The 24490-nt window shown below is 31.8% G+C and overlaps 2 protein-coding genes across 3 annotated transcripts; one reads left to right on the forward strand and one right to left on the reverse strand.

Annotated features, from left to right (window-relative positions):
• The first annotated feature begins 2223 nt into the window (after window positions 1-2223).
• On the forward strand, window positions 2224-13280 carry LOC133290862 (uncharacterized). Its single transcript, XM_061489004.1, has 4 exons — window positions 2224-2907; window positions 3057-3882; window positions 11609-12210; window positions 12338-13280. The coding sequence occupies exons 1-4, from the start codon at window positions 2224-2226 to the stop codon at window positions 13142-13144; spliced, it is 2919 nt and encodes a 972-aa protein (XP_061344988.1). The 3' UTR covers window positions 13145-13280.
• Window positions 13281-17357: 4077 nt separating this feature from the next.
• Window positions 17358-21232, reverse strand: LOC133290839 (aluminum-activated malate transporter 9-like). Of its 2 annotated transcripts, none has more exons than XM_061488961.1 (6): window positions 20734-21232; window positions 20094-20231; window positions 19775-19984; window positions 19459-19595; window positions 19227-19373; window positions 17358-18401 (listed from the first exon to the last, which is right to left on the reverse strand). In XM_061488961.1, exons 1-6 carry the CDS (start codon window positions 21077-21079, stop codon window positions 17724-17726), a joined length of 1656 nt encoding a protein of 551 aa, XP_061344945.1. In that variant the 5' UTR covers window positions 21080-21232; the 3' UTR covers window positions 17358-17723. The 2 variants fall into 2 exon arrangements, with proteins under 2 accessions (XP_061344945.1, XP_061344944.1); XM_061488960.1 differs by having other exon boundaries at window positions 19715-19984.
• Between the last annotated feature and the right edge of the window lie 3258 nt (window positions 21233-24490).

Genomic DNA, 24490 nt, shown 5'->3' on the forward strand with positions numbered 1-24490 from the left:
ATAGCGGTATGCATCATTGCCAAATTATGTGAAATTTATATAGTATCATTATGGTTAATGTTGTATGTTAATGGATGTCCAAAGGTGAACATTAATATGCATTGAAGTTAGTATATTTGAATATGTGAAGTATGTTAGTATGTGATATGTATGACTCAAAGCATTAATGTTTTTAAACGTTATTTCTCGCAGTACTTGTTGCCACACATTCCATGTTCTCAACTGTTGCAGATTTTAATGGGCTGAACTTCTCTGAATGGAAAGAGCAAATCCAATTTTACCTTGGGGTAATGGATATGGATATGGCTCTTAGAGAAGAGATACTTGGTGTTGTTACTCCTGAAAGCACTGAGGATGTGCTGCTTCCCGGCAAGTATACCGATCGCACAAGTAATATAATAGTAAGTAAAGTTCGTCTCCACAGGAATTGTGATCGTTTATCAATTAATATTCCTTTTAAGAATGGAAGAGTTCAAAAGGGTTTGTTTGTGACAAATAATGTTGATTTGAGTAAAATTAAAAGTAAAGACTTGTTTTTGTATTTTTATATTGAAGAATAAAAATAAGAATAAGAATGAATTGATTTGTAAAAATGAGAAAAGCATTGTAGCTAGGATACACTCACCATATGATCACCACTTCTTACTCTGTATTGATTTACAATATTCAATTATAAAATTACTCGGATAAATTATTATCTAAAAAATATTAATAGTTAACCCTCAATTCCTTGCAAGGTTAACCCTTTAAACCCAATTGGAACCCCAATTCCTTGCAATGTTCCTCATGGTATTAAGCATTTAACTCAATAATTTAGGCATCCGCAATTCAATACACATCTATTCCTAGCATGCATACGAACCGTTATCCTAGCCCCTTTCAGGATGAAAACCTCAATATTCCTATCTAGGGTTCTAACCCTCAAACTATCCTTAACTATCAGATTGATCAATTCTAATAAAGAGAATATAAATACGCACAGGATAGAGATAAAGACAATTTATATAAACGAGTAAAAGTAAACCAATCCGTCGTAACAAGGGTTCACATAGGGTCTGTGACCCTAACTACAATAAAAAGTAAACTAGCCAACCATAATCATGGCTAAAAATCCAATATTCAATAAAAACATAAAATTAAAAGAGAAGATGAAGAAGAACTTGATCTGCAGAATCCTTTCTGAGCACCTCCATCGTCTCTCTTCAATAGGTTAGGTCTGGATCCCTAATTCTGTCTTGACGATCCTATTTATAAGTCTATTTCATTCTTCCAAAATTTCCCTCGCACAGCACGATATAATTTTCCCGCAAACCGGCACCAGTTGGCGCCGGATTGGCGCAAGTTTGCGCCGCGCCTCTGTCCAATTAACAAAAGTCGGGACAATTCCACGTAACTTGGCGCCATTTTGGTGCAACTTGGCGCCATTCTCTTCCTTCCTTGGGCGCTAGATGGCGCCATCTTTTCTTCTCCTTGGGCGCTAGTTGGCGTGGCATTTTGGCGCCACCTTTGTTCATTTTGGGCGCCACTTTGCTTGGAATTCTTGGCGCTAGTTGGCGCCAATTTGGCGCTACTTGCAATTGTTCGCTTCACAGTTCGTAAACTGGCGCGGGTCGCCAGTGTGGTAGATTGAAAGCATAGATTGCTATTTGTCTCATGTATAATATTAAGTGTCATTTGATTTAATTAATAAAAGGGCATAATGGTAATTAACTGTTAAGGGAAGTTACTTAAAGGTGTAACTGTTGATAGGTGCAGTTATAAGAAAGATAATGAACAGTTTTCTGATTATTGATGTCTGAGAGAAACTGACGGTCCATCATTGTCTGCCCATGAGAGTTGTATCCCATCACTATAAAAAAAAGATACAAGAACAGAAAAGGGTCAAGACTCTAAGAAAGTATTATACCGTTAAAGATCTTCCACATTTATGAACAAAGGTATGTTTATGTGAAACTCATGAATTCTAAAGTTGCTCTTTCATGTTCTTGATGTGGTTGTTGTTGAACATGAATCACTGGTTAATGCTTACAGAAAATTCATTTTAGAGTGTGACCCCGGAAACAGGATTATAAATGCTCGGCCTACTATATGGTAGTTGTTGCTTGTTGGAGGACAACACCATAATGGTCCTTGTTCGGATGCTGGTAGAGTCCATTTAAGCAATAGTATATTATTAGATCAAAGCTTTTCCATTGCCGTATGTTATCAAGCAAACATCTAAGCATGTCTTCTGTAGCAATAGCAATCTATGCTTTCCTTCTTTTCACTTTCATATACACAGTCTTCTTGCATAGAAAACAACGAAAAGTTGGTCATAAAAAGCCACCGGGTCCGCCAGCACTGCCAATGGTCGGGAACCTCCACATGTTGGGTACCCTTCCACATCGCACCCTTCAGTCCCTATCCAAAAAGTATGGTCCCATCATGTCCTTGCAACTGGGAAATGTCCCGGCCATCGTGGTTTCCTCCTCTGAGGCTGCTGAGTTATTCCTCAAGACCCACGACACCGTTTTTGCAAGCAGGCCAAAGATTCAAGCTTCTGAGGTCTTATCATACGGCTCCAAGGGCTTGGCGTTTTCTGAATATGGTCCATACTGGCGCAGCGTGAGGAAACTTTGCACTCTGCAACTTCTTACCGCATCCAAAGTTGAGCTCTGTGCTCCTATTAGGAGGGAGGAGCTATGTCTAGTGGTCAAGTCACTGGAGAAAGATGCGGCAGCGGGTCGGGTTGTGAACCTTAGCGAGGTTGTAGAGAACCTTGTAGAGGATATGGTGTATAAGATGATGCTGGGTCGCACTAAATATGATCAATTTGACTTGAAGAGGTTAGTTCAAAAAGCAACCAAATTGGTCGGATCTTTCAATATTGCGGATTATGTACCTTGGCTTGGCGTATTCGATCTTCAGGTATATATATAATTTGTATCAGCAAAAGTATTATTTTATTTTATTTTTTCATTTTGTGTTTTTTTTTTTTTCCATATATTTTCTTAGTTCTATTAAGTTCTGTGAAAATACACAATTACTAATTAACGTTATTTAACTCTTTTTGCCAGGGAATAACACGGAACCTCAAGGAAACCAGTAAAGCAATTGATGAGGTGCTGGAGAAGGTAATAAAAGAGCATGAACTTGATGCTAACGTAGACAAAAGGCATCGTAGGGACTTCGTTGACATACTACTCTCAAAGATGCACCAACCCATGGATCCCCAGAGCGAACAGAGCCATGTCATAATTAATAGAACTAACGTCAAGGCTATTCTACTAGATATGATTGTGGGGGCAATTGAAACATCTGCTACCGTGGTTGAGTGGGCTTTATCAGAACTTTTGAGGCATCCAAGGGTGATGAAGGTCCTTCAAGATGAGATAGAGCATCAAGTTGGAATTGGGAGAATGGTGGAAGAGACGGATTTGATGACTTTGAGTTACTTGGATATGGTGGTGAATGAGACCTTAAGACTGTATCCTGTTGGACCATTATTGATCCCTCGGGAATCCAGAGAGAGCATTACTATTGGTGATTATTATATAAAGAAAAAGTCACGAGTCATAATAAATGCGTGGACCATAGGGAGGGATCCGAAGGTGTGGTCAGATAATGCTGAAACATTTTATCCGGAGAGATTTATGAAAAAGAAAGTAGAACATCAAGGACAAAACTGTCATTTTGTTCCATTTGGTTCTGGTCGTAGAGGTTGCCCTGGGATGCAACTTGGATTGATTACAGTTAAACTGGTCATGGCTCAATTGGTGCATTGCTTTAATTGGGAACTTCCATGTAACGTTACTCCGGATAACTTAAATATGCAGGAAAAATTTGGGCTCTCAATACCAAGAGCTCAGCAGTTGCAGGCAATACCTAGTTATCGTTTAGCTAGTGATGCTAAGCATGCATGATTGAATAGGTCAAAAGAATGCAATTTGATGTTTGTATACAATAAGTTCATGAATATTTCTCGCGGTTATGCTATACACGAGCAGGACTAAGAAGGCCAAATGATGTTTGTATACAGTGAGTTAATAAATATTTTAGTGATATGTGTAGAAGAAGGTTTAATTTTCCTTTTATATAACTTTAATAGCCAATTATATATATTTCTACGGTGCATTGAATTTTACTTTACCTTTGCGCTTTTCTTTTTCCTAATGTGAGAAAGATAAGCAGATGTTCGGATTGGGAAATTTCAATGTGCACTCTCCTCTGTTAATGTTTTCTCTTCAGTTGGTTAGTAAGCTTTAAAGAAAGGTCAAGAGATAGAAGCGTATGGGGTGGAAAATGACACGAACAAGGAGCGCATGAGTTGGAGACGGTGCCGAATCAGCAAACGGGTCATACTCTCCCACTCGAAATAGAGAAAGTCATATATTCCAATTTCGCCAAAATTGGTCTAGTTTTGAAAACAATATCCTGCTTTTTGACATTTGTGGTCAAAAAATGACGTTACCAACTTAATTATAAACCAATTAAAGTTGGAACACGTGAGGAGCAGAGGGATTAAATTATTGGGAAAACATTTTCTTTTTTTCTTATCAGTGACTCTTCGATTTTGATACAAATTTTTTTTTTTTAATAGATGTGAATCCCACATAAGATATGTCTACGACATAAAAAAAAAATTCTCCTATCGCATCAAAAAATCGAAACCCTAAATTATTATATGGTAAAACTTGGTAGTTGGGTAAAAAGCTGATACCTGGTAAATATGGTGGCTCCAGGTAACTCAAACATGTTAGTTATCAGACCTTAATAATTTGTTTATTAAAAGTATGAATATTCTCATGGCTGAAATTTCGTTGTGTCAATTTTTTTTATTGACATTAAATAAATAGGTCCAATTAAAATTTATAAAGATAGAAACAAAGACAAAAAAAATTTATGCGATCTAATCATATAAAAATTTAAGATAAGATAATTCATTTGTTTTTATTAATGCTGCAATGAGTTAGTATAATAATTGTCAGGCCTTTTTTTTTTTTTGCGTACAAAATGAGGCCAAAGCCCAAATAATTGTAAGGCCTATTGAGTATTCATTGAATGTGTTGTACGTCAATATCTAAATAATGGAAAATCACATGGTTGAGAGACGACGAAAGCATTAATAACGTTATTTACAAATAACCTAATATGTCTGTTTTGTAGATCTTAAGATCATAATAAAAAGAACTTTGAACCAGATCATATACTTGATACCTTAGCAGTAATGGCCTCTTAACACTTACACAATATCTTACAATGTAATATGGCATTAATACAAAATATGCCTCCTAAATCTCTAATTATCGTTTAACCAAAACAGTTATTAAAGTTAGGTGAAGTAAAAATCACCTAATTTGTGACTAAAAGTAGGATGCAAGTAATAGGGGTTTAAACACCTCGTGTAGAACATCTCATTTAATCAGATGATGGAGTCATCACGCTTCCGTATCCATCTACCTTAGATCCATTTCTGTTGTTGTTTTTCTTTTCTCCCATGTGCTTATAAATATATGCATGTGTCGGCACATGCTGCAACGACAGTAAACTCCATTATTTATTAAGATTAAACTGTCATCAAGTTTTGGGATGGAAATTCATTGTACCCATTTTTTGTCTGCTTCTCTTTCCTCCAATTATAATTTGGCAGGTAAAAAATAAAATAGATTTATCTATTTTAAAAAATTCTTACCCGTGCAGCTTTAAGGATAGTATTTTTTAAATATTAATTTTTCATCGAAAAAAGCACATCAAGCCATCGGAAATTAATTGCATGGTGTCTCTCATCTACTTTCTCTCTATGCCACCCACATGAACCGAGTTCACTGAATATTTGCGAATATTTGCTCCTAGGCATCACTTTAAAACGAGCTATGATGCACGGACACTGACATGGGACACGACATGCCACGTCGACACGTTAATTCTAAAAAATAACATATTTCAACATGTTGGGACACGTTTTGATATTAAATAATATTTTTAAAATATATAATATAATTTATATTTAATACATATAACAACTCATAATTAGTCATATAACCAATCAAATATTCAAATTTCATCATATAAATATAAAAAATAATAATTTTTCGTACCTTGTTAATTTTTCATGTCAAATTTCATAACAGAAAAAAATTGATTTATAAATGTTTTTTTATTTTTAGTTAATAAAATAAAATTAAGACTAAAAAAAAAGTGTCCGAGCGTGTCCGAACATTGATCACGTGTCTCAAAATATTGACCGCTTGTCGAACGCGGTGTCGGACACGTGTCCAACACACCAATTTTAAAAAAAATTGCGTGTTCGGGTTTCTTAGAAAACGACTTCTCCTTATAACGCGAAAAAACAATTCAAGCATTTAAAAAAAAAAACTTCAAATTCTCAAATACATGCTGTTGTTTGCATAATAATGCAGAAGTATATAATTAGTATGTAAAAATTCAAATACGTTATTTTAAATTAAATTTAGTTGGTTGAATTTAAATATTAATTGAGTAAATATCCTTTCGAGCCCTCAACAAAGAACACAGAACCCATTTTAATCCTTTAGGAAAAAAAAATCACTTGTGGTCCCTCATAAATTCCAATTCTTTGAAATTGTGATCCCTCGAAAATTTAAAAAAGATCCATATTAATCTCTCAAAAAGGACTAATATAGGTACTTCTTTTTCTAAGGGATTAAAATCAGTTACGTAATTTTTGTTAAGGACCCAAAATGATATTTACTCATATTAATTTGTGTATCATTGACCCAAAAATAAAATAAAATTATTACTAGTATAAAATAAAGTAAATGTTATCATTGAAGGGTGAATAATGCACAAACTCGCCTACCTGGGTTAAGAAAATCTACAAGACTTACTTAATTATTAATTAAATAGGAGGTGGAGAGAATCGAACATGTGACACCTAGACTCTAATACCATGTAAATAACCAATTCAACCCAAAATTTTAAGCTATTAGGTGAAAAGCTTCTCAATAGTTTATATTATACTCTAACCTTAATAGTTATAAAAATATAAAAACTATTAAGGTTACATTAATAATTTTATATCTCTTTAACACACTATTTCAAGCGAGAACCTTTAGTCTGGAAGCGTGGATAATGTAAATGCCAATTTTTGGTTTATCTTATACTATTTTAATTCCATCACACAAAGTGAGATGTGGAGAAGATCGAAATCGTGACTATTTCATCTCTCTAACTGTAATATCGTATAAAAAACCAATTCATTTCAAAAATTTATTGCTATACACTTAATTTGTATGAAAATGTACGTTTTACTTTATAGCATTCTATAAATATAAATATAGAATAAATATTTGTGTTTTTAAATGATACAACTTGTGTCATTTTACTCTCACAAAGAGGCGGGACCCACATCTTTATTTTTTTTCCACTCTCTCTTCTCTATGATCTATATCTTTTTCTCACTTAAAATGACACAACTTTACATCTTTTAAAATGACACACATTTTTTCCTATAAATTTATGTAAAAAAGAGGGTAAAATGTGTCATTTTAAGTGAGAGAAAGAGACCGACCATGGAGGAGAGAGAGTGGACAAAAAAAAATAAAAATGTGAGTCTCATCTCTTTATGAGAATAAAATGACACAAATTATGTCATTTAAAAGAACAAATACTCTTCGTTAAAACAATTAGAATGGTACCATAAATGTTATAGCGAACAAGAGCACAAGACTAATAAGAGATTAATGTATTAACATTGTTGACCAGTGCAATTCTAAAAAATTAATATATTATTTTAATATAATAATATTAAAATAATATATTAATTTTTCAATATGTTAATTTTTAAAATATTGAATATTTTTATTTTTATAAAAATTAATTTATGTTTTGGACACTCTGATCAATAAATTTTTATAAAAATTAGTATCATGTGACATTTTTTTGAAGAATTATACAAATTCTTTATTAAATGATATTTTTATTAAAATTATTTATTTTTATCTATATAGTATTATACAGTGCATTACCAAATATTAGATGATATTATTTTTATACAATATCATGCCAAACGCTGGATAGTATTAAAATTCAATCAGGTCTTATATCGACCAGGTCTTATCCTATACTATGTACCAAACATGCCCTTAGGGCCTCTTTGGTGTGATGTATAAGGCCTGATAGTATAAGTTTATACTATACATTACGACATTTTTAATTATTTGGTGTGACCATCGTATAGCATAAGCTTATACAATAGGATCCTTTTATACATCAAAATGATGTATAACTTAATCAGGCATAGGAGTGTAGAATTAGGCCTGATAAGGGATTGATGTATTAATCAAATCTATTCTCAAGAATTAATATATTATTTAATATTAATATATTAAAATTAAAAATAATTTTTCAATATACAATTTTTTTAAATATTGGAGATTTTTATTTTTATAAAAATTAATATATTTTTTGGACACACTGATCAGCATATTTCTACATTAAATAATATCATTTGATATATTTGGAAGAATTATGTAAATTTATTATTAAAAGATATTTTTGACAAAAATATTTATTTTTAACCTATCTAATATTATACAGTGTATTACTAAATATTGGATGATGTTATCTTATATAATATATTATCTTATATAATATCATGTCAAATACTGGATAGTATAAAAATTTAATCAAGTCTTATACAATCATATCTTACACTATTAGATCTTATACTATCAGACTTTATCATATACTATGTATCAAACATGCCCTTAATAATTTAAACAGATAAAATGAAATAAGATAATTTGTACCAAAATAAATGAAAGGGGACGATTGGTAGAAGAATTTTTTTTTTTCGAAAATCTCAATTTTAAAAAGTATGATGAAAATATTTGATTTCCAATAATATCCTAAAAATAAAAATTTAGAAAAATTTAATTTTATAAAAGTGCTACAAAATGACACGTTTCAAACACTCCTAAGATAACGATCGTGTCCTGTCTTGGATGGGACACATGCCCTCCCGATCTGAGAAATTTAAATGAGCGTGATATTATCAATTCATGACAAGACTTTCCGCTCCCCCACCTTTGTCGTTTACGCTAACGTTGTGTTTCAAATTATTTAAAACTAACAAATATTGTATGCATATTTAAAAAACTTGAGTTGTCATATTCGATATTTCTTGAGATTCTCCTATATTTTGATATTCTTTGACACTTTAATCAGCGTTGCAGAGATTTAAAAAAAATTCAAAAATTATATTAATTTACATTTTTAATTTCAACTATTAAATTTGTTGTATTGCGATTACTATTTTATTTAGTTTAATATAAATATTTAGGATATATTATATTTTTTTGCAAAATTGGATATTATGAGTTTGAGTAAATATCTTTTTCGATCCTCAGCAAATTTTACGATGCCCGCTTTAGTCCTTAGCAAATAAAAAGGCTATTGTGCTTCCTAAAAAATTCAAAGTGGAACCATTTTAGTCCATTTGAGGGACTAATGTAGGTATTTTTTGAATTTATGAGGGACCACGATTTCAACTAAATGAGTCCATTTTGAATTTCTTATAAACCACGAATAGCATTTTTATTTGCTAGGGAGTAAAACGGGTATCGTGAAATTTACTGATGATCAAAAATGATATTTACGCTAGAAGTTTAGTTTTATCTTTTCGTTAAATTATTAAATATTAAATATAATATAAACTACATGAATTAAAAAATATTATTTGATATCAAAATGCGTGCTAACGTGTCAAAATTCTAAGATCTTTTAAAATTAACGTATCGAAATATCGTGTCATTTAATATTCCATAGCAGTGCCGGTGCAACAGAAGTATACATTACATAAATATTTCTAAACTTAAATAGAATTTAAAAAAATTAAGGGTTCGCTTTTTCTACAGTTATTGCAGATAGTTATCTGCAGTAAGCCAATACGACGTCGTTTTGAGACGGAAATCATGATGTTTTTGTAATTCTAATTTATTTTAGGGTTATAATAGTCTTTATATTTATAATTTTTTAAGATTTTAATACCAAAACGACATCATTTTGAGAATAATGCAGATAACTTCTCTGCATTAACTGCGGAAACATTTTTCTCAAAAATTAATTATTAGAAATCTTATAGGTCAAACAACAACAACAAATTATCAAGAGAATCTCCCAAACTTATAAAATAATTAAAAATTAAGCGTATATATATATATATATATATATATATATATATATATATATATATATATATATATATATGTGGGTGTGTGTAAATATATTTAAATAAAAGGTACTCTATAGAAATTATTTTAAAGGTAATTTAACAAAATTATATGAACTTTATAACGCATATTTGTGTTAGCTATCAGTGAATGAACAAAGAAGTATCAGAGACACCTAACATTGGTGATCGCCCTAGTAAGTTCTTTCCCACTACTTCTCAATAGTTAGTATATTTTAAAAAAAAAAATTAAAAGCTTTTTTGTGATTATATAAAGGTATTTTGATAATTTTAAAGAGGAGAAGATAAAATAATTTGTTATTGGAATAGATTATTAGAGTAAAACAAGTTTATAATATGGGTGAAATTGTAAAATGAATATAAAGACTTTGAAAAGCTGACATACATATTAAAAATAAACTCCTACTAATTAAGAGCTTCAGTTTTTTTTTTTTATAAAAAAGTATTTTTATAATTATTTTTTTTAAAACTATGTTTGGTTAAGTTTATATTTGGCAAAAAAATTTATATATTATTATTTTAACAAATAATTACGAAAATTAATATAGTCGTTTTGAATCAATTTATGAATTTACTGCACTGCGTCGTGTCCCTGGTGGGAGCAACAAGTCGCGTCCCACACAGGCGCAACTTGTGCAAAGTCATGCCCTACACAGGCGTGACTTTACACCATTCACATCATTGACACGTGTCACAAAAGTCAATATTTTAATTGTAAAATTTTAAAAAGTCATAATTTTTGTTTTAGATTTCTAAATCAGGCCATTTTTTTTAACTGCACATAATTTTTTGATATATGTGCAATGACATCTCTTTGAAGGGAATTCACGAAAAAAAATTCAAATTTTTTCAAATTTAAAAAATTTTAACGTAAAGCTTCGGAAAATCAACTCAGACGTGCGAATTAGGTATTTCTTTTTATATCAAATATGGAAAGTTGAAAAATCATAATATAATAATTAAAAAATTGCAATAGAAAAGAAAAATAGAGAAATAACAGCTGGAAATTGCTGCTAAATACCTTATAGCCGAGGAGAAAAAGGAGGAATCCGCCTGAAAAATTTTCTTTCAAAAGAGATCATGAACTATGATATGTTGACAATTTTTTTTTTATATTCGTCAAAGTGATAGAAAATAAAGAATATCTTTTACATATCCACCCAATTTGTTTACTTTTCTTAAAAATGATGGAAAGTCTCCTGTCCAAAAGTGCCTAAGTTTCGCTCCGATATTAACTACATTCGTTGACAACTGTGCTTAAGAAAAATCGCACGCAGAAGCTCCTTCGTTTTTACGGAACCAAAAGGTCAATCATGTTTCCTTCAATACCCCATGTGCTCCTTTTCATATTCATATTACTTCTCTCAGCCACCTTTTTGCGTCGAAAACAAAGCAAAGATGATCGGAGACATCCACCGGGTCCACCGGGTTTGCCGGTTATCGGTAACCTCCACATGTTGTTGGGGAAGCTCCCACACCGCACCCTTGAAGCCATGGCCAAAACGTATGGACCCATAATGTCTCTGCGTCTAGGACAGGTCCCAACCATTATTGTTTCATCCTCTGAAGCCGTAGAGCAATTCATCAAGACACACGACGCCGTTTTCGCTAGCCGTCCCAGACTTGAAGTCTGCAAGTACTTCGGTTATGGCTCGAAGGGTTTGGTTTTCTCGGAGTACGGTGCGTACTGGCGTAACATGAGGAAAGTGTGTACCTCACAACTTCTGAGCGCGTCTAAAGTTCAATCCTTTGCGCCTTTGAGGAAGAGGGAGATAGAACTAGCGGTGAATTCACTCGAGAAAGCCGCGATGGTGGGTGAAGTCGTTGACCTTAGCGAGGTGATACTGAATCTTTTACAGGATATTGTGTATAAAATGGTGTTGGGATCTAGTAAGCATGATGAGTTTGATTTGAAGGGGCTAATTCAACAGGGTATGAGCCTTACTGGAGCGTTTAATCTAGCAGATTATGTGCCTTGGCTTGGTGCTTTGGATCTTCAGGTATATTATATGGATTAAATATATGAAACTCAACCTCAATTTTTTTGTATATACTCAATATGAAGCTTTGGATTTTTGGCAGTGTAATTTTCAATAGTAGTAGATAACTATGTTATTTAACTATCAGGGATTGACACGAGGCTTCAAGAAAACTAGTAAAGCACTTGACCAATTGTTGGAGAAGATAATTAAGGAGCATGAACAGGGATCAGATGTCCATAAAGACTTCATAGACGTATTACTCTCGTTGATGCACCGACCCATCGATCCCTCTGATGAACAAAACCATGTCATTGATCGAACCAACATTAAAGCTATAGTCTTAGATATGATTGCTGCGGCATTTGAAACTTCAGCAACTGTTGTGGAGTGGGCTTTTTCCGAGCTCCTAAAGCATCCAAGAGTGATGAAAAACCTTCAAGAGGAGCTAGATAATGTGGTTGGAATGAAAAAACTAGTGGAGGAGAATGATCTAGCAAAATTGAGTTACTTGGATATTGTGATCAAGGAGACCTTAAGATTATATCCTCCTGGACCATTAGTACCTCGCGAGTCAACAGAGGATGCTATGATTAATGGTTATTTCCTAGAGAAAAATTCAAGAATCATTATAAATTTATGGGCAATAGGAAGAGATACTAAGATATGGTCTAATAACGCTGAAGTATTTTGTCCAGAGAGATTTATCGATAAGAATTTAGATTTTCGAGGACTTGACTTCCAATTTATACCATTTGGTTCTGGTCGCAGAGGATGCCCTGGAATACACTTGGGTCTAATTACGGTTAAACTTGGTGTGGCTCAATTAGCACATTGCTTTAGTTGGGAACTTCCACCGACCATCACTCCAGATGACTTGGACATGAGCGAGAAATTTGGCCTCACAATACCAAGAGCCGAGCACTTACTTGCCGTGCCAAAGTATCGTCTTTGAGGAACCACGAATCAATTTGATTTTAGGTTCGAGGCCAAGTACCGTATGGTTGTGAACTATAATTTCATTACACCATGTACAAGACACTTGTAATAACATATTATTGTATTATATATGATTGAGCTCTGAATTTTATTTTATTTTTTCATGCCAGTGTAATATTCTTTACTAAAGCGTTATGATTTTTATTTTTTGGGTATACAACATATTTTGTTTTAAGAAGAAGTTAACATAGTCATGTCACCAGACTCACCACTCCGCTAATGTCTTAATAAGAAGTCAATTATATTATTGGTATAATTATGTAGTTTAGTAATTAATTAAGAAATTTTAAAATACATGATAGAAATTTAGAATAATCTATTAGACTAAATCAAAGAACAAACGCCAACACAATGACAAGCTCTGATCATGACAAAAAAGAGATAAGATATAATACAATTTCAACCGTTGGCTTATTAGAAAGCCCAATATGACCCCCAAAAGGGGTGATATGGTTGCTATAGGGTACTCAATGCAGCAATGGTGAAGACTAGCACTACAAAGGCGATCCCAGTACAACGTGTATATAATGGGGGAAGGGGTAAAATACAAAGACTATAGTGGCTTTCTGTGTTGACAGAGTAACGGCTCAAAAAAAGATCATCCTTTGTGTGGTGAAGAGGGGATATATATACGTCTCAATATGGTGGGGATGTGCCAATTCAACTGTTGTGGGAAGGAGGGGTAGCAGGGCCTCTTGCAGTTGCTACTCTGCTAACAGCAGCAGCCATGCAGAGGTAAAGTTGAGGGAGTGATATATTGGGTGTCTGCAGAGACCAAAACGGAGGAGAGAGTCCCCCAACGTAAAACGTTTTGGTGTCTTACGTTGGGAGGCTGGTATGCTTTGCAGGGCTTGACAATGGCACTTGCAGGGTGGTGGATTTAGGGATGAGGTGGCTTGGGTCTTCAGGACTAAGCTTGCCTTATTGGGCTGATGCATTGGGCCGGCCAAAACACATTTATTGAAGGGAGTTAAGATAACGTAAAATTATTGAAGCAATTTAGTATCTGGATCTTTTTTTTAATTAAGAAGCTACTTATAAGTAAAAGCTAGAATAGAGCCTGTTTGGATCCTCGTAATTTTAAGCTAGAAGCTACTTATAAGCTAAAGTTAAAAAAAGAGTTTAAAAAAAGAAGCTAAAAGCTGTTTGGAAACTACATAAAAATTTTAGCTTAAAAATTACTTAAAAACACATATTTCAAGAAAATTATCTCTCTCTCTGTCTTTATCACTCTTCATTTAAAAAATAAAAGCACAATTCAAGAAAAACATATAAAAGCTTAAAAAAAACTCCTCCTATGAGCTTTTAATTTTCAGCTTTTTTCTTCATTATAAAAAAATAGTTTTTCGTTATAAGAGCTTTTTCCCAAAACCTGTTTGGCCTAGCTTATGCTTATAAGTAGCTTCTATCTTAAAAAAGAGAGGATCCAAACAGACACTAAACAGGTTTTGAGAAAAGCTCTTGTAATGAAAAATTCTTTTTTTTATAATGAAGAATAAAGCTAAAAGTCAAAAATTCCTAGAATGAGCTTTTTTTTTTTAAGTTCTTATCAAATTTTCTTGAATTGAGAATTTTTTTTTTAAATAAAGAACTATAGTCTCCATAGCACGGACACGTGATTTTTTTGAAAATTTACGTGTCCGACACGTGTCCGACACGGACACGCTCGGACACGCGTCTGACACGCGGTCAACATTTGAGGACACGCGGTCAACTCTCCGACACGTTCCGACACGTTTTTCCGACACGCAGTCAACTTTTTCAGACACGTGGTCAACGCTCGGACACGTTTTTTTTATTCTTTTTTTATTTTTTTTTATTTTTTTTTATTTTTAAATCTTAATTTTATTACTTTAACTAAATATAAAATAAATAATTTATAAATTAATTTTTTTCTGTTACGAAATTTGACATGAAAATTTAACAAAGTACGAAAATTATTTATATTTATATTTATGTTATGAAATTTAAATATTTGATTAGTTATATGAATTATTATACACTTTTATATTTATTAAATATAAATTATATTATATATATTAAAAAAATTATTTAATATCAAAACGTGTCCCAACGTGTCGAAATATGACATTTTTTAGAATTAACGTGTCGGCGTGTCGTGTCGTGTCGTGTCCCGTGTCCCGTGTCCGTGTCCGTGCATCATAGACTATAGTGATAGAGAGAAAGTTTTCTCGAAATCTGTATTTTTAAGTAACTTTTAAACTAATTTTTTTTTTATGTAATTATCAAACAATTTTTAACTTTTTTAAAAAAAATTATCCTCAAAGGCTCTTAGTTGTCACTTATGAGAGAGAGAATGGATGGTTAAAGTTTTAATATTATCATTTTTTTTTTGGTGAAAATAATATTATCATTTATTATTAGTACAATGTTGATGCGTAAAAAAAAATTTGCGTTATTTTTTTTTATAATGTGTTGTTAATTAGATTTGATGAATTTGACTGAGTTAATAAATTACATAAGAAATTAAATTTATTAAATGTCATATAACAAATCATTTAATAGTAATATAAAAAAGTTTTATGTGTTGACATTAATTAAAATTGAATTCCTAATTAACTGTACGTTGGTGAAGTAGTAAAAAAGATTAATATTTCATATTGTTATTATCATGATTATTTATTTACTAATGAGTAGGTTAAATTAAAATTGAAGTTTTTGTATTATTTGAAAATTCTCAAGTCCTTATATTTTATAAATTTATAATTGTGTCCCTATAATTTTAAAAAAAATTACTCGTTTGTTTACTGTTAAAGCATTATTTATTGTATGTCGAATTTAAGAGGACTTATTTTAAAAATTAAGAAATTATAAGATTTAAATCCAAAATTTCTCTATCCCTAAAATTTCAAAAAAATTACTCGTTTGTTTACTGTTAAAGCATTATTTATTGTATGTCGAATTTAAGAGGACTTATTTTAAAAATTAAGAAATTATAAGATTTAAATCTAAAATTTCTCTATCCCTAAAATTTCAAAAAATTCAACCTAAATCTATCCTACTGTTAGAATTTTGTAAAGGTGCTCTAATGATAAGGATTTAAATAAAAATTAGTGAAATGTTAAGAATTTAGTTACAAACTTTTTAAACATAGGAAACTAATTAAAAAAAGGAAAAGATTAATATATAATTTGAAAAGGAAAACAAAATAATTTAAGAAAAGGGAATTTGGTGCAAACTACACAGTAAAATCAATAATTTGACCGTTCATTTTGCTCATAAAGCTGCAGTCTTTTTTTTTTCCTTTGTTTTTTATTTTAGCAGCCAAAGACCAATCATAGAAAGTTACTTAATTTCAAACACTAGGGGCCAAAAAAAAAAAATTCCTACAAATTGACATGTGGGAAAAGGAGAAAGCTTACGGGGTGTCTGGTTAAGGAAATTTTTTTGGAATAGTAAGAAAATGTAATAGATAGAGAAATGATTGGAAAGTGAGATAAAGTGAGATAGGTAGAAAAATGTAAAAAAAAAGTTGTGGTGGGGAAAAACTTTACTGAGAAAATTAGGTAACTTTTATGAAATCAACAGTGCATTAAAAGTGAGATAACCGGTTTTCCAAAAAATCCCACTTTCAAACTGGGTTTCTAAACAGTGCGGATATCTATGTTTCTCATACATCCATACAAATTGGATAGATGAGTTTTTGGTGAAAATATGTTGAAACAAACATGGTGTTTCTAAAAGCCATACTTGAAAAACATAAATATCTCTTGAAAAGCTCTGAACCAAACACCACCCAAACGTAGGAGCTGCTTGGGCCTGTTTGTTGAGCTAGATCTGAAGGGTCTGCTGTTTGGCGAGACATTAAATTATTAATATCGAGTCACAGAACAATAGTAAAAAATAATAATTTAATAGAAGATTTATTTTAAATAATGCGCACCTGTAGAATTATTCGATTTCAACAAAACATTTTGAAAGTAAAAGTCTTATTCATCTCTAAAACTCGACAATCGAGTTAGGACAAGGGAGAGTTTTTTAATCTGTGTTTTTAAATTTAGTGGTGTCTGTTACGGATTTTATTAATATCATATTAAAGGAGATAAGTTATCTCATGTCATATAGATAAATTCGTGAGCTTCACCACTAGAAAAAAGAGTGACACACTTATCAAAGAATATGTAAGAGAAAAAACTTATCTCATGTAACATGAGAATAGTTTTTCTCGTATCGTACACACACCTAAACTTGAAAGGTGTTGTATATATATTATTAGATTTACAAAAGAAGACTAAAAAATGTTACATTATTCAGATTAGGGAAAGACTAAAATGACCCTTAAACGGTCAATCAGCCCTTTCAACCCATAAACAAAGGAGGAAGATGGAGTTAGCAGCTTCCCAAGGGATAAATTTTTAGTCATAGTTCATACTATACCCACTTAATCTATAACACATCGACTTAGGTGACATTAGAAATAAAGTTGTTAAGAAAATGAGTATAGTTACACTTAGGTGAGTCCATGTACCGTTATTTAAGTGGGTGTAGTGACAAAAAATTTATCCCCTTCTATTTCAATCCTTGAATTTCAAGAAGGTAAACAATCTGGTCCAGAACCCACGAGATGTTACTGGTGCTTGTTGCTCGAGAGGATCCATAAAGTTTGCTTTTTCACCTAACTCTTCAAATGAATCCACTAGGTTTTGAAGCCTTGCCACAAATTCAATCAGAAGCGATGTAAATGTCGTTAGAGATAGTGCACTAGCACTTTCAAAAGTTTTTGATTCTTCCTCTTTTGCCACAGCATCCTCTTTATGGTAAATAGGAGTAGGCCAAGATATCTGTTTCTTGAACATGTTTTCAGAGGAAACAGCGGCAGGCAAAGCAGTGTTATAGTCTGGAATTAAGTTTTCATCCCAACTTTTTGGAACATTAACTGATCTGAGATCAAGTACAGCTTCACTAAGAGACTTATACTCGAGAAATTTTCTTTCCTCATCTTGAGGATCACCTTCCTCCTCTCTTGGCCGGTTTCCAATTTCCCAGCTCTCTGAATTTACAAGAAGGTAAGATTTTTTATCAATCTTCAGTTGCAATTGTTCCACTGCCTCGTGTACTTCGTACAACAAGTCTCCTCGACCTAGTTTCTCCATCTTTTTAACTTTGTTTCCAAGTTCACGTAACACTTTTGCCCCTTCAGAACCTACCCTCAGAAGCTCACTACGAAAAACATATCTCTTCTCAGCTGGGGCCTATGTATCGCAAAGGGAATTTAGACATACACATATAAATAACTCAGAAATAAAAATAAAAATAGATAACAAACATCTTTTAAAATGAAAAATAAAACTTGCTGTCCAGGTAAGCTAAAAATATATCTGACAAAGAAAGTAACATAACATTATTAACATATGAGTTGTATTCTATGTTTGATGTATATTTAAAAATAAAATAGAACAGAATATATTTTTAGTCTCTATACTAGATAATCATTTTTAATTTGGTCTCTATATGAAAAAATGAAGTAGAGCGACCAAACTTAAAATGAATGCAAGTATTGAGATCATAAATATTATATTTTTTGTCTCAATACTTAAGTTATTTCCAATTTGGTCCCTAAATTTTGAAAGTTGATTTTCTCATGTGTTAGATTAGGATAAAGAGTGACAAAATATTAAGATAGGGAGTGACAAAATCATCACCATCGATTTGTTCATGAATAATTAAAATCCTCTCACATGACATAATCATATTAACTAATATATCAATAATGAGAGACTCTACTCCCCAAATATTAGAGTAACTCCGTATCAATCTCATAATGACAATTGATGACAAAAATGACATCAAAGATGATAGTACTTACATATAGAGGTATAAACTGATCGGGTTAGATTAGGCTTTAGTTTAAATGGAATAATCCCTATCTAATATCATATCACCACTTAACATAAGCCACTTCGTAAAATACAAAAAGAAAAGTGAATTCAGAAGACTACCCATCATAACGAAAAACAAAATTTTAAGTTTAAGACACTAACAACCATTATAGAATGTTTCCAGAGGAGGAGTCGTACCTGGATTTCAGAAAGTATGCATCCATGCATAGCCATGACCATAAATGCACAATGCCTTAGAGCCCCACTCACTTTCACATAATTCTTCCATGGATATTTGAGCCTTTTGTAATGACCATGAGGTGGTTCCCAGACAGCAAACCCCATCTTCAATCAGCAATACGTGACAATGAGTCATAAAGATAATAAACAAATATTCACGAAACAGAAATAAATCTGAACTAGACAGTACCAATGAATCCTCTTTGCTTGTAGATTCAACAGCCGATCTGTATCCACTGTAAACTGGGTCGTCAGCAGCTTGGTAAGTAAGAATTTTAGATGGCACCTTCTTATATTCAACACAATTAAGGTAGTTATTGACAACACCTGAAAAGAAACTCAACACAGTTATTCAATTCAACCCAGGAAATAGGATAGAGAAACAGCAAACTGAATGGTAGTTACTACAAATTAAATGTGATGATATAGAAAATATTCTGGACAACCTTCCAAAGATGTTGCAACCCCCATGAAATTTTTTATCACAAGATTATGCAGATCCTCACCAGCCCATATTGGATATATACAGATATTTACTCCCAAAGACACAGCAGCACCAAGTGCAATGAGCAAAAATCTTTTTATAGCAGTATCAGCAAATTCCCCTGTTCGATACCCAGATACTGTAACGAAGCAATACGTGATCAAGAACACACGGAACCCATATTCATAAGGCTGCAAAGTCGGGTATTGTTTTGCATAGGTGGCACAAAATCCTATCAATGAAAACCAAGCATGAACCAGAAACACAGGCTTTAGGTATAAATAATAAATTTTCATCAACAATATATGAAAGGAAAGTGATTGGGTAAGTGGTGACAAAACCTGCAATGAAGATGCTAATAATAATTATAAGTTCTTCCCATTCTCCAGCCAAAGCTGATAACTTTGCTGTTCCCAGAGCAAGTCCTCCTGCTGACAAGGTCCCCAATCCTCTGTTAAACCCCTTGCTAAGAGTTGCCCCTGCATCAGTGCATTGTGTTTGATCATAATTTATTATGAATTTAAGTGACAGATATAATACATACATATGCCCGCGTTGACCCAAGAAAAATATTTATGATGAAACGATGTATATAAGATGAAAATAACCGATTTTGAAAAAGCAACAGAGGCTATTTATTTCATGTTGAAAACAAGGACTTATAGGAAGACAAATATAACCATGCCCGCATCAAACTACCGTACTTATTCATTAAATAGAGATACACAACACTACCAATTTCGAATCAAGTACAGGACCAATATCTTTTATAAAAAATATTTGAAATTTTTTTTTTGCAAGATCTTAATCATAAAAAAAAAAGACATTTATTATATCACGGAAGCTAAATAGAGTCGATGAATAGAAGTACCCCACCCTCCAATCCATATCAAAAAGAAAATAAATAAAAAAGGTGGTTTTTAAATTATTTTGCTTCATATATATATATATATATATATATATATATATATATATACGTACCTATACTAAATTCAAAGACGACGACCACAGTTATAATAGCCCAGACAGAGTAGCTGCTCACATCCTTGAAGGGTTCTTTGAGGAAAATCAAAAGGGAAATAAGTGTCAAAGCAAGACCCATTTTTGCAGAGAAGATAATCTTCCTTGGGTCAGAGCGACCCATCTCCCAAGCCTTCCCTGCAACGTGCTGCACCTTCTTCCACCACTTAACCGTCTTCGGTTGCTCTTCCTCGGCCATGGCAATCCCTATATGGGAATAGCCATCACCCTTCATGGAGAGAAGCCTCTCCTTCTTCTCCATGAAACTGTGACGGAAGGACCCTGATTTGGCCAGTTTCGGTTCCATTTTTTTGTTTTAGGATGCTTAATTGGTTTTAGATTTTAATGGAAAGATATTATTAAACACTTCACGGTTAACAAATGAAGAGTGTATGTGTATGGGTGTGTGGTGGTTAAAGGTAGGTAACTTTTTTGAGCAAGATACAGATGAATGTTTGGTTGCTCGTGATGGCATCGTGTTGTATCCGCATAAAAGCTAGCAATTATCTTATAATTTTACGACAAAACAACAACAACTCACAACATGACATCACACTGACAAAGAAGTAAACCATAATACCCGTCATCTTCATCTTTTAAAACTCAACACGTGGATCAGCAGACATTCTCGTATCATCTATTGCTATTGGGTTTCCCCTATTTTTATTTTTATTTATCTGTAAATATTTTTTTTTATCCCTAACAAAAAATATATGGTATCCACTTTAATCTTTTATAAAAAAAAAAAAAATTAATCAGTTGGTCTCTAAGAAATTTAAAGTGGATCGCTTTTATTCTTTTTGAGGAACTAATATGGGTTTTTTTGAATTTATGAAGGAAAATTTTAACTAAATGGGTTCACTCTGAATTTGTTAGGGACCTCGAGACTAATTTTTTTTTGTAAAACTAAAGTAGGGATCGTGTATTTTGTTAGGGATCAAAAATGATATTCACTCTATTTTTATTTTAACAGTACGAAATATGTATATATATATAAAGGAAAAAATATTTATACATTTAAAGTATATAACTTTCTGCCATTTTAAATTCTAATTATTGATTTTCATCAATCAACAGTTAGGATTTATTAGATCAAAATTATTAATTAATTAGTAATTCACAATAAATCATAACACGGAAATCAACAGTTAAAATCTAAAATGACACAAAGTTATATCATTTAGAAGGACAAACATTTTTTTCATATTTTAAATATGAAATTAATATTTATTCTACATAAAATAAAAATATCATCTTTCAATTAAAAAATGATGTCATTTTAAAAAATTTATCCAAATTTTAAAATCCATAATTTATATGAAATTCTAAAACGATATCGTTTTGAAATTATAAAAGATAATTTTGTTTATAAAAAAAAATTTCTCTTTAAATATATATTAAAAAACTAATAAATAACAATTAAAAAATTAATAAATAACAAATAAAAAATATGCCATAATTTTCTTAGTATATTAATATTCATAGAAGATAATTATTTCAAGGCATATAATTAGATTTTCAGGAATATCTAGAAATATTACTTTGGACATTTAAAATTATGTTTGATTAATATTTATTTCTTTGACAAATAGTTTTTTGAAAAATTAAAATGATGAGAAAAAGAAGTGAGAGTGAATATTAATGTTTGTAACATAACTTCTATCTTCACGTTATGATGTTGAGATATATAGTCTCACATTGGTTGTATGTGCAACTAATGTGGAGTTTATAAAGCCTTGGGCACTCACACCCTTTGAGCTGGCTTTTGGGGTGGTGTATTCCAAGATTCTTTACATGGTATTAGAGCTTGAGCTCTCACCGCCTCTCACTTTCAAGTGGAATTAAAATAAAAAGCACAAAAAGGTAAACCAAAAATTGAAAATTGGGCCTGTGCAATTCCACGCTTTTCGCCCAAAGGGCTCTTGCGTGAGGGGGCGTGTTGAGATATATAGTCCCACATGAAAAAAAAAATACACATCCTTCATCATGGAATAAAAATTAGGTAGAATATGAAAATATAATGTTTATGAAATTTAATAAACCAAAATACTTGTTTAAATCTTAGACATCATATTTTTTATGGTTTTATAATTTTCATGTAACATGAAAGTTAGAATTTTCCTACACACTACTTCAATTTTCGTGCTAATATGGGTCCTACATATAATTTTTTCTAACATATGAGTCTCACGTATTTTTTATCTATATGACATGAGATTTCAATTCTCATGTAAAATGAGAATTACAAAACCCAATTTTTTAAGAGATTTACATTTCTTATATTACTGCATGAAAAAACAAATTTGCAGCAAAGACAACAAACATGTGGCGATCACCAATTTTATTTTTTCTATCCTCATCTCATTTTCTCTCTCTTGTTTATTGTCTCTGTGGCAAAAAAAAATTTGGTGCAGAAGACATATAAACCCCATTTTTTATTTCACCTACCTGAAAATAACTTGACAAACCTTAAACCCAAGAAACCCATTAAGTGTAACTCCATATATTGTGTGTTTTGTGGCCCACTAACGTAGGTCACTCGGTGACCTTCTCACGCACATTCAGAGGAAGACCCCCTTATCACAAAGTCTCAAACCCGCCCAACACCCAAGTAGTGACTGTGTTATGGGGCGACAACAAAAGACATAATATGTTGGTAGTGTCTAACGTGATTTTGCCAGAAAAAGTTATCTTTGTTTTTGAAATCAATATTAGTTTGATCTCAAAAGCACATTTGAGGGAAGTTAACCAAAAATAAAATAAAATAATTTTACTAAATGATAGTAGCTTAGTTGGTATTAGAGAACTAAGCAGATAGAGAGATTTAGGAGGAGTTTAAAGACTTAATTTTGGAACCTGTCCCGAATCAGATTAGTCACAAGGCAATGAACCGATTGAAATATCGCCACAAAAAAAGAGAGTTTTTTTTAAGAGATATATAATATGAAAATTATTAATGAGCGTTCACTTTTAAATTTAACTTTTTAGGTTGAAATAGTGCAATATCTATGCTTCAAGTTCAACTGGCTCTTGCATGAGGTGTATTAAAGAGAGATAATATAAAAATCATTAAAGGGCTTTCATTTCTCAACTTAAGTTTTTGAGTTGAATTGACACTTTATATTTTTATATTGAGTTAACAGTTTTATACTAATTTTTACTCAAACAGTTTAGAATTCAAATGTAAAAAATAAAATCTCATATTAATTAGAAGTAGATTAATTAGTAAAGAACATATAATATGTTGAGTGGGAGCATACTCATGTTAAGATTTATACTTAAAAGGAAGAATATTGGAAATTCAAATATAAGTGGGAAAGTTTCAAATTAGTTGAGAATAGAATAAGTAAAGGACATATAAGAGAAAAGATTTATAGACTTAATTTCTCAATGTTTTAAGTTAATCTGTTAATAGAGGTATGATTTGTCGCAGCCCAATATAAAGATTTATTGTGTTACTTCTAATAATGCAAGTGCTAACAGTTTGACTATTTCATATTTGGCTCGGAGTATGAATGATTGGAACAGTAGTATTTTATTGAATGAAGAGTTCATGCATATGATTTGTTGTGATCACATTTTGAACACTAATGGAATTATGGGTTGAAGAAAATAGGCTGTTCCATTATTAGGATAAGAGTTATTTGTAAGCACGTAAAGTCATCCGAAGTTAAATTAAGTACTTTTAACATCCGAGAAGCAAATTTAACATGGCAAA

This window comes from Gastrolobium bilobum, unplaced genomic scaffold (assembly GCF_033153095.1).
Source record: "Gastrolobium bilobum isolate Gb01-03AN ecotype WA unplaced genomic scaffold, APGP_CSIRO_Gbil_v1 utg966, whole genome shotgun sequence".
Classification (NCBI taxonomy): domain Eukaryota; kingdom Viridiplantae; phylum Streptophyta; class Magnoliopsida; order Fabales; family Fabaceae; genus Gastrolobium; species Gastrolobium bilobum.

Coding starts and splice junctions, on each gene's coding strand:
- LOC133290839 (XM_061488960.1), bottom strand. CDS start 21,079: ATGGAACCGAAACTGGCCAAATCAGGGTCCTTCCGTCACAGTTTCATG. Junction 20,232..20,733: donor CGTCTTTGAATTTAGTATAG/GTACGTATATAT, acceptor GCACTGATGCAG/GGGCAACTCTTAGCAAGGGG. Junction 19,596..19,714: donor GGTTGCAACATCTTTGGAAG/GTTGTCCAGAAT, acceptor GTTTCTTTTCAG/GTGTTGTCAATAACTACCTT.
- LOC133290862 (XM_061489004.1), top strand. CDS start 2,224: ATGTCTTCTGTAGCAATAGCAATCTATGCTTTCCTTCTTTTCACTTTC. Junction 3,883..11,608: donor ACCTAGTTATCGTTTAGCTA/GTGATGCTAAGC, acceptor AACAAAGCAAAG/ATGATCGGAGACATCCACCG. Junction 12,211..12,337: donor TTGGTGCTTTGGATCTTCAG/GTATATTATATG, acceptor TTTAACTATCAG/GGATTGACACGAGGCTTCAA.